Genomic DNA, 10,174 nt, shown 5'->3' on the forward strand with positions numbered 1-10,174 from the left:
CATCATCAGCCAGTAATAAGTCTGGCCAGTTTTATTCGCCACGACTGACTGGGGTTGGAATCGAACCCACTATTTCAACGACGTTGCACATGCGCTTTAAATTAGGCGCTTCCTCCCGCTTAGAGCAAGAAGCTTGTGACCAAACGAGAAACATGAGACAACAAACATAAGAGAACTTAAATATAAGAGAACTCAAGCAAAACTTAAAAATATAAACAATAAAATAAAAATACAAAAAAGACTTAGTAGCCTCGATTCTTTGCCGACTTCTATCTACTTTTTTCAAGCAAAAGGTTTTTTACTCGGCACTCCGCGCTTCGCGCTTCGTGCCTCGACCGGCCGCTTCGCGGCTTAATCTACTTGGACTGGCCCTGAGTGGTGGAGATCGTCTTGGTATCTCGCTGGTCTGAACCCGCAACCTATCGTTTGTCGATCGCTGTCATTTCCACCAAGCCAGGGCACACTCCCACCCACCCGGGTGGGTTTATCTTATATGAATCGAGCAAACACTTAAGTTATTGTTTTTAAATTTGTTGAAGCTCTTTTTGAGGACTTGTTTTATCCGTCGTGAACCAACGATCTCCATTTGGAGATCGGTTTTGGTGACGTCTACCACTGTGGTAACTAAGCGAAGGAAGGAGGAGCGACAGGGATTTGAAATTACTTCATCGCGAAATCTAAGCACAAAGTGAGGCCACATGAGCATGACGATTGCCCCAGTTAAAATTTTATGCTGCCACTATATCCACACAACTTCTCGATTTGGATTTGGATTAACGGCTCGATATGGATCTCGATTTTATGCTGCCTTAGGACAGGCGCCACTGCACAGATAAGCTAATCCACACGACTCGATTTAGGGCTGTTTAAATTGCCTGATTGCAAGCAGTGAATTTCGAACCCGCGACCTGTAGGTTTTAAACCGTCTTCCTTGCCACTACACCAATTGGTTTTGGATTGGAACAGTTACGGCCAATACGCGCCTAATACTATTATACCCCTTCTTACCTATACCCATATATATACCTATAGACCTATATATCCCTACGCGCCTTGTCGGTCTATCAAAATTGTGAGGCCAAAGTTGTTAGACAAAATATACAGATTTTGATTAAATTTTTTATTTATAATTTAATCATTGCTTTTAAAGAGATTTTGCAAAAAAACTTCAAAACTGGTGACGTCACCATGAGGACTACTTAAATTAATTCCCTAAGATGAGATAAATAAAATGCAACACCGGTGGCGATTCAAAGTTGCAAAACTTTTCACTGGCAGATGATTTATAGAGAGAGAACTCTCATTGACAACCCTGCGTTTAACTGGGAACATCGTGCTCAGGGAACCCGCCATTATTACGTCATTAATGAGCAATGGCCGGAGAGAAAAGATACCTGGTTTTCCTGACCTCTTCCCAGTCCAAAGGAGATTGTGACGTAACCATATATGGCGTTGTCATGAAATGCGCGTCTTCAGCGACATCTGACTTGTTGGACTTTTCAGGACTCGTCCCTCGAAAAGTCCTAACACCCTTCACACTCGACGAAACGCGCTTCTTCTGCGAAAAATAGATTTGTGACGTCATTATAACTCAAGTAAAGCTAAATGTGCTCGAAGCTCCCTTTATAGGACAATTGTGGCGTCATACCTCGTCATCCATTTTGGCGACAAAATTTTTGACCAATCCTGTCATTTCCTCCTGCTGGTCACGTGCCTTGATAAGGAGCCTGTTATTCTTCCTCTTTCTCAAGTCCTCCCGCTCCCTCATGAGGAGGAGGCTCGGATCCGTGTCCCTAGACAACCTCTGACCGAACAAACGGTCCCTTTGCGCCATCTTGCGACGTTGCTGAAAGAAAATCTGCGCGAGTTCTTTTCTGACGTCATCGCATTCATCCTGTGTCTGCTGGATCTTCATCCTGGAAGAAAAAGAAGAGTCTAGACCTGGTGAGGATGAATGTTGCTCTCACTCTGTCGGTGAGGAATCGTAATTTATTTCAGTGAACTGACTTCGAGCAGAATCGACAGAAAGACAATGAGACATTATTACGTACGTCACAGGAAACGAATTTAGTCGTCACAATAACCTGCAATTGGCCTCGATTCCGCGATGTCCCGATATTTTAGACTGCAACCGATTCCTCTCTCTCAAATTCTCCTCTTTCGCTTGGTGAACTCGGTTGACCCTTGATCGCAGTGACGTCATTTCAAACGAGGAGCGATACTTGAAGTTCAAAGCTTAAAGTTCATAACTTGCTCAGTTTATGATGAGCAGATAGAGAATGCTGGTGAATATGAATCAAACATTTTAAATAGGATTAAGACTTGCAATGTCTGGGCTAAGCTGCTCTGGACGCTTTCCCAAACACAACTATGTGACACCTTGACAAGCTTATTAACCATTTGAGCAAAAGAAAAAATTGAATTTCACTCTCAAGGTTACTGAATAAACTCCGTTGCAAGGATAAAGTGAAGAGAAACAACTTTATATGAAGCAATGCTAAGCTGTTACAACTTCATATTTCTACAGAAACAACAACCGTCCATAAGATACAACTTTATAAGAACGAAGCAACTTGATCGCGACTCGCCAACTCTCTCTTCTGTCCTTATGCCTTGGCTTGACTTAGAAGGAAGTTCCGATTAGAAAGTTGAGTTTCTACGAACTTTTGTTGCTCGCATTTCTAAGAATCGTGATCGAGACCCCCCTTTGAAGGAGAATTTCCCAACACGTTTGCAAAAACAACAACAATATCTTCTTTGAACAAACAGGCCAAGAACCAACAAAGGCCACAGCTTTCATGTCGCGCGTGTCTAAGAACACAAATTCAGGAGATTATAAAATTATGAAGTAACAATTGAGATCCTCAAAAATAGACTGAGCGATGACACGTTTGTAAAAACATCATATTTTATCGATTTGACAGAATTGTTGATCGATTTGAACAACACGGGGTGACACAAACACGCTAAAATGTAATTATGATGTACGGGTGTAATATGTCATTTACAAAAAAATGATAAAAATTCCGGAATTCCGCCTTCGTATATGACCTCCATTAACTCCATTACGAATACGTTCACTTGTGACGTCGTCAGGAAGTGACGTTGGTGGAGAGAGGTTGCGTGCAGTGTTATAAGATGGGGGTGGCGACATACTAAGACAAAAATGATCTTAATGTTAATAGGTTGGGAAAGTATTCACATCTTATATGACGTCACAATCAACAAAAATGACGCAATTATCTCTACATTTCAACCATTCGTCTCGGTTTTGTTTCCACGCCGAATCCGCGATATTATGAATATGGCGGAGATAGGGCAGAGGCGCCTGTGCAAACATCAGACGCTTATAACGAACTCTCGACAATCGCTTTTGTTGAATTGTCGAATATCTCAACGGTGCTTAAACGAAACATTTTACGCGCTTTCCCCCCTGCATCTTCTATAATTGCGTCATAAAGCAACATGTGAAAACGCGATGGCGGACTTTCATGAATTGTTACAAATAACCTGGACGAGTTTTGAGGCGATCGCGGGTTGAATCCAGATTTCATGAATTGAGCAGCAGAAGAGGTTGTAAGGTGTATGACGTCATATGCATACAATGCACGGAGACATATGAACAGCCAGGCACTGCTGCTTTTCACGGCAAACCGTTTGATACTTTCTGCAATTTCAGCCTGGAACCGTTGAGCTAGTTTACTGCGTAGTGTCAGTTCCTTATTCCCGGACATAGCTGACAAATTTTAACAAAATAAATTTAAGCAATTTTGCAGCAAAATTTATAAGGTTTGAAATAAATATAAAGAAGCGCGACCGAGACTGACAGTCATGTGAACGCGATGGGCTCGAAAAGTTTCGATTCAAATATTTCTCGATTTCCGACCATCGTCTGTAAATACCGGAACCTGACCCCACTCATGCTGAAGATACACGTCATTATTTACGCCATCAACGTGGGAGCTGTTGGCATAGCAACCGCGATACAATGGCTGTGAGTTGACGAAATAAACTTCCACTGATGTCGTCATAAAGCTAATATCTTTTTTTTGCTCCAGGTCGATCAGCAAAGCGCTCTCGTTGGGAATAGAGCCACAACCCCCCATCTACATCGACCTTTGTGAGGATGGAAAGTATTTGTCGCAGGGGCAAAAGAAGGTGATTCCCCTCCTAGCTTTCACCTCGATCTTCTTCCTCCACTCACGTTGAAAGTTGTTCGCAGATCTGCCGCCAGTATTACTCGATCATGAGCTCTGTCGTGGAGGGCGCCACCCTGGCACTGACAGAGTGCCAGCGGCAATTCGAGAACGAGAAGTGGAACTGCTCCACCCAAGAGAGACGACGGATCAGAAAGCGATCCTTATTTGGGAGGAGCCTGACTTCAGGAACGCGCGAGTCTGCGTTTGTTTACGCGGTCAGTTCAGCGGCGGTCGCCTTCTCCGTCACCAGGGATTGCAGGCGGGGCCACATCGATGGCTGCGGATGTGACATGTCGTGGCCACACCGGGCCCAGAAAGTTTCGGGCTTCGACTGGAGCGGATGCTCGGACAACATCGCGTGGGGAGCCGAGATGTCGCGAGTCTTCATCGATGCGGAGGAGAGCACGAGGCTGCATCGGAGGGGGAGGAACAAGCGGTGGAAGGAGCGGAAACGCGCGCGGAATGAGATGACGATCAACCTCAACAACAACAGAGTGGGGAGGGAAGTAAGTAGCGGATGTGACGTAAAAATTATTTGCAGTTCCCAAAACTTGATTCTTTTGAATGACGTGCAAACAACCGCCGTCATAGAGAGACTTATGATGTCACGTCTCTGCGCTTGAGTAGAAAGTTGTCATACCCGTTTGTAATGTGAGTCGGGAAGTGCCACTTAAAGCCACTTCATGAATCGATTCTAGAACCTTCTCTGGAATTTCCAACTCGTGCGTCTGCTTCGGTTTATTGAAAGAAATTTTCCAGATTTTAAACAAAACAATAAGATCATTGTTTTCCGATCATAACCACTAGCGCGAGAATCCATTATTCGATTTCAGTAGTGACGGGAGACTAAATTGTTGGCGGTTTGAACGGGCTCTTTCGTAAAAGCAACTTTCTATGCAACTTAGGCCAATTTCTGAACTTAACACATCACAAACGACCTTTTCCAACTAACTGATGTTGTGTGTGACGTCATAAGCAGTTCTACAAGATTTGGCGCCTGTGAAATATTTCTCTTTCATTTGATCCAATCAAAGTGAATGTTTCTTCATCATCAGAGCGTGGAGGAGTCGATGACGCGTCGGTGTAAGTGCCACGGGACATCCGGAAGCTGCATTGGGAAGACTTGCTGGAGGACTCTTCCTGATTTTGAAGAGGTCGGCCGCAGTCTGAAGACAAAGTACAAAGGAGCGGCACAGGTAGGTTCTGTCACGCGAAGCTGTCTCATGGTAAGCCCCGGAAAAGCTGGGTCGTTTATTCCAACCTTTGTCGTCATTCCACTGCAGGTCCACGTCAAACGAAAGTACGGGCGACCCTTTTTCAAGGCCAAGGGTGAATCGGGAAAGCGGATAATCAACTCCGAACTTGTCTTCCTGCGGAAATCCCCGGACGCTTGTTCCACCTTCGGACGAAGATGCTCTTCTGACATCACAAGCCCGGATAATTGTGACGTCATGTGCTGTGGACGGGGATATTCGACGAGGTTTAGATACGCGACGACCGAATGCAAGTGCAAGTTCAAGTGGTGTTGTAAGGTCGACTGTGACACTTGTAACACGACCTTCACCGAGCACACCTGCCTGTGACGACGCTCATTGGTCAGTTCAAATTTGATTGACAAATTGCCTAAACCTTTGCATGCTTCAGTGCGCAGTGATGACGTATCATTCTTTTGTAAATATCTTCGTTGATCGAAGTTTGTCGTAAAAATAAAGTTACATGAAAATCACATTTTTCTGGCAGAGAAAACACAAAGTCGGATTTTTAGGAAAATTTTATTCGCAAATCTTGTTTAAATGACAACATAGAGGAACACGCGCCGTTTCATGCGCTGACGTCAACATTGAGCTTGCTTCGAGAAAGTCATTATGATGTCATAGATCAACCTTTCAAAGTCGCCATCCCGGCTCTCATCATCTCGTCGACCAACAGCAGGTTGGAGGCGATCACAGTGCTACGTCACAAACAGTTTGTTACGTCATAATCATATATGTATAAAAGCAGGTTAATAGCTTTTAAGGAATTGATCGTGACCAGCCCCCCCACTGGGGCTTCCCCGAAAGTTTAATAGCGAAAGTCACGTGGACAAATCGACTCACCATGAATTGAGGAGTTGCTTGCAGACGCAATAATTATCGACTATTCCCGCGTCGACCGGGTTTATCGGCTCCCCTGTTCACACAATAAAACATTGTGACGTCACACTCGAATAATATTTAAGAACTAAACAGTGTTACGTCATAAAGAAAGTCGACCCGGACGCACCAGACTGAAGGTCGACGCCGACAGGCAGATCGCTGCTGGCGAATTCCTGCTGCAACTTGACGATCGTCTCCTGGGGATCGAGTCCCGCGTTCTGGGCGAGCACTTTGGGGATGACCAACAGCGCGTCGGCGAACGCCTGGACCACACGACCGGTTAAATCTTGACGTGACCACAACAAGCAACAAACCTGGTGCTCACCTGCACGCCCAGCTGAGTCCGGCCTTTCACGCTCGGCTTGTACCGCATGAGGGCGTCGTACGCCGCTATCTGGAACCCGCCCGCGCCGGGGACCACGCAACCTGCGTCACATTCATTGTTACATCACAATCCAGTGCTGGAGTTGCTAATAAAGAAAATTTAAATCACTAACCGTCGTCGATCGCGTTTTTGACAGCGCGAAGGCCATCGCGGACGGCGTCTTTGATCTGTGTAATTGTGTGTTTGTTCGGTCCTTTAATAAGGATGGTCACGCTGCGAGGGTCCTGGCATTTCTCAACAAAAGTAAATTTCGATTCACCCTGTCGAGGAATGGAGCAACATTTCAGGTCATGCTCCAGTGAAGATGAACAATGCTAATGACGACAGATCGTAAAATGACGGCAAAGTTACCAAAACATGTTCGTAGACGAGACCGGCTTTGCCGAGGCTCTCAGGACTCAGCTCGTCGACCGAGTTCATGGCGATCCCACCGCACGCGAGCACGAGCCGCTCCATGTTCCTCCTCTTCGCGCGCCTCAACGCCACGATCCCGTTCTTAGCCAGCATGTCCAGCGAGAGGGGATCTATTCCCTGCGACATGAAAACAACGCTTGATTGCACATACATCGACATCATCCACTTTTTTACAAGTAGGTCAGAGATGGTTTTATTTAAACTGAACGGGTTTGAGCTTTCGCTACAAACAGCTCTGCAAAAATAAAATGTTGTTGTCAACGGCGATACCTTCTGGTTGATCAGAACGAATCCTTTGCTCGGGTCATCCCCGCACATCTGCGTAAACACAATTATGACGTCACAATGTCGAGAGACATTGACAGAGTTATAAAAATGTGAAAAATCCAATAACCGCCTGACCTGATTTTTCAGAGCAATCACTTTGTTGACTTTGTCGTTTGTGAATCTTCTTTCTGCTTCGACCAACTTCTCTCGTTCTTCGGCGGATTTATAGAAGAAGCCCGCGTTCACCTCGCTGTGCACAACCTCATTCAATGCAAGTTCTCAACATTTAATACAGATCGACCTACCTTTTCTCGTACTCCATAGAAACATTACACGTTAAAATATAAGCGTCCTGGACCCTCTTCTTCATATCGGGATGTCTCGCGCCGTGGTCCATCACGATTCCGTTTATCAAGCTGCGATTAGACGACAATGCAACACTGCGTTGAACACACACTAAGTTAAACCTGCACGAACCTGGTGTCGCAGTCGAGCTTGTGCTGCATCTCCATGATCTCCACCATGTGGAGGTTGATCGGCTCTTCTTCCCGTTTCACAGCGAGCACCGCATCAACCACCACCTCGGTCAGCTGTTCCGCCAACTTGTGGTGGACTTTGGTCACTAATGAGGTGCGCGCGACATCAATCAAACGCTCGCGGCTCACTTTTATGTCGAATTTGATCGAATCTAGAACCTCCAACGATTTGTCTTTGGCCAGCTCGAAACCCTCGGTGATAATTCGTGGATGGACGCCCTGAAGGTGAGTGCTTATGAGGTCATAGTCACATGCAGCGCACTAATTATTGCATCAAACCACCACCAACCTCTTGTACATAATTGTCGGCTTGCTTCAGCAGTTCTCCGATTATGAGGACATTTGATGTCGTACCGTCACCCGTGATGTCGTCTTGTGCTGTTGCCACCTGACAACAAACAACAAACCCTTGGCGTCAACTGAACAAACGCTGCAATTTTCAAGGAAATGAAAATTTCATATTATTCTTTCAACAAAATGTTTGCTGAGTCCTTGACACTGATATGATTAAACTCCTCCTTGTAAAACTCTACAAATGCACAGAGTTGTGTTACGCAATCGAAAATTTGGATTTCATTTCACGGATTGGCCACACCTTATAGTCGCTGGTCAGTTCAATTTGACGAGAGTTACCTTGGCGATCAAGCTTGCTGTGGGATGTTGGATCTGCATCTCGTGGAGGAGGACATTTCCATCCTTGGTCAGTTTAATGTCCCCGGCTCCAGATACCAGCCTGAAGAAGAAAGTTATTCAAATATCTTAACACTAAAAAGAGTTGCAGACATAAGTGAAACTAGAACTTGACCATCGCGACTTTCATTTGTAGCTTTTTTACTAATTCCCGCTTCACATTCCCGTGACCAGTCACAAAATGCTTCATTTTTGAGCAAAACATAGCGCGCTTGTTAAATCATAGAACGCTTACATTTTCATGGTGCCCTTTGGTCCAAGGTTGGTTCGAAGGATATCTTGCAGACCTCGCGCCGCGCTGATGTTGATCGCCAGAGCCTGAGTTGATCGAGCCACCTCCGCTTTCGGGTTCAAGGACTTGATTGCCGCCATTTAGCAAATTACAGAAACAGTTTGAAAGTCTAAGAAGATAGCTGGGCAAGAAATAAGAGTCAAAAGAACGATTCTATTTCATAATTTCATCATCAAACACCTGCAGACAACTTTGCTCACAAGGTTGGTGCAAATTGTGGATTTTGCAGGAAAATGTTATAAAGATTTTGGCCTAAATTCAATCACTCCGTTAATGATTTGTGATCCTACTCCTAACTTGTGGCTAATAAATTAAAATTTTAGATTTTAAATTCTCAAAGCCAGATTGGAAAGTTTGCCAAATGTGTGGGGATTAAAATTAATTGCGCATACAATGGCTGTTGTTTCATCTTGTTGCACAGGGCATTTCTCACCCAAAAACAGCAAACTTTCTAATGTGGTTGCAGATACAACAAAATACACTGATGCTGATTAGCAGAGCACCGTCCACAAAGCAAAGCATAATATCGTAAAAGTGGAACAAAAACCACCTAAGTCCAAACAGAATTCACGATTGGACTAACAACTAAGCAATCAGTCTCTAAAATAAGCGACAGAGTTTAGGAGAATAGCAACAGTTTAGCATTGGACTGAAAAGTACTTTTACTGTTTTGGACTAGAAATCGTGCAGACCAGACTGCAGAATACGGCAGGAGTACACATAAGATTTTTGGTCAAAATGGTTTCGCACACCAGTAAGCTAAAATATCACGCTCGTTTTTGGGAAGTTTCTCTTAAAAAAGATAATCGATCAAAAAAGGGAGTTTTTGTAAAAACTGACCTTTATAAAAATCTTTTACTTCTTTCTTTTCTAATGTACAAGGCCATCTTTACCAGGAATGTTGGACGAGCTTTCACCACAAATTGCACACCACAGTTTTGCTGATGCCCTTCCAATATCTCGTTTAAAACAACCACATTCTGCACCTTGGCATGAAAATACGCAAATTTTCACGAATGATGGCACAGAAGCCTTAAATCTTTATTTGTAATAAACTGGCATTCAAGCGACCAGTTTTTCTTTGTTTCTTCAATACAATTTGAAATAAAACCAAAAATAACAGCATGCACATTGATGAATCTCTCACGTGTTTGTACCACACTTTCCATTATGGTCTATTGCAAATTTTGTATAATCCACCAGATTTCTCCGGTTAAAGTTGGCTTATTGCCATTTTGTCCTATATTTCCGGACTG

General features: G+C 44.2%; 3 protein-coding genes across 4 annotated transcripts; 1 reads left to right on the plus strand and 2 right to left on the minus strand.

Moving 5' to 3' along the window:
• Positions 1-1,251: 1,251 nt before the first annotated feature.
• Positions 1,252-2,278, minus strand: LOC143465070 (uncharacterized). 2 transcript variants are annotated; one of them, XM_076963213.1, is made up of 3 exons: positions 2,085-2,278; positions 1,649-1,916; positions 1,252-1,555 (listed from the first exon to the last, which is right to left on the minus strand). In XM_076963213.1, the coding sequence occupies exons 1-3, from the start codon at positions 2,201-2,203 to the stop codon at positions 1,364-1,366; spliced, it is 579 nt and encodes a 192-aa protein (XP_076819328.1). In that variant the 5' UTR covers positions 2,204-2,278; the 3' UTR covers positions 1,252-1,363. The 2 variants fall into 2 exon arrangements, with proteins under 2 accessions (XP_076819328.1, XP_076819327.1); XM_076963212.1 differs by having other exon boundaries at positions 1,252-1,558.
• A 1,227-nt stretch (positions 2,279-3,505) lies between these two features.
• LOC143465615 (protein Wnt-4-like) lies at positions 3,506-5,925 on the plus strand. The gene is made up of 5 exons (XM_076964004.1): positions 3,506-3,994; positions 4,059-4,158; positions 4,223-4,705; positions 5,255-5,395; positions 5,483-5,925. Exons 1-5 carry the CDS (start codon positions 3,843-3,845, stop codon positions 5,780-5,782), a joined length of 1,176 nt encoding a protein of 391 aa, XP_076820119.1. The 5' UTR covers positions 3,506-3,842; the 3' UTR covers positions 5,783-5,925.
• A 27-nt stretch (positions 5,926-5,952) lies between these two features.
• Positions 5,953-9,058, minus strand: LOC143465614 (T-complex protein 1 subunit zeta-like). The gene is made up of 13 exons (XM_076964003.1): positions 8,862-9,058; positions 8,570-8,669; positions 8,226-8,324; positions 7,878-8,155; positions 7,706-7,816; positions 7,536-7,650; positions 7,404-7,451; positions 7,071-7,250; positions 6,832-6,979; positions 6,660-6,760; positions 6,462-6,597; positions 6,296-6,368; positions 5,953-6,150 (listed from the first exon to the last, which is right to left on the minus strand). Exons 1-13 carry the CDS (start codon positions 8,996-8,998, stop codon positions 6,078-6,080), a joined length of 1,599 nt encoding a protein of 532 aa, XP_076820118.1. The 5' UTR covers positions 8,999-9,058; the 3' UTR covers positions 5,953-6,077.
• Between the last annotated feature and the right edge of the window lie 1,116 nt (positions 9,059-10,174).

The sequence above is a fragment of the Clavelina lepadiformis genome, chromosome 7, assembly GCF_947623445.1.
Source record: "Clavelina lepadiformis chromosome 7, kaClaLepa1.1, whole genome shotgun sequence".
NCBI lineage: Eukaryota > Metazoa > Chordata > Ascidiacea > Aplousobranchia > Clavelinidae > Clavelina > Clavelina lepadiformis.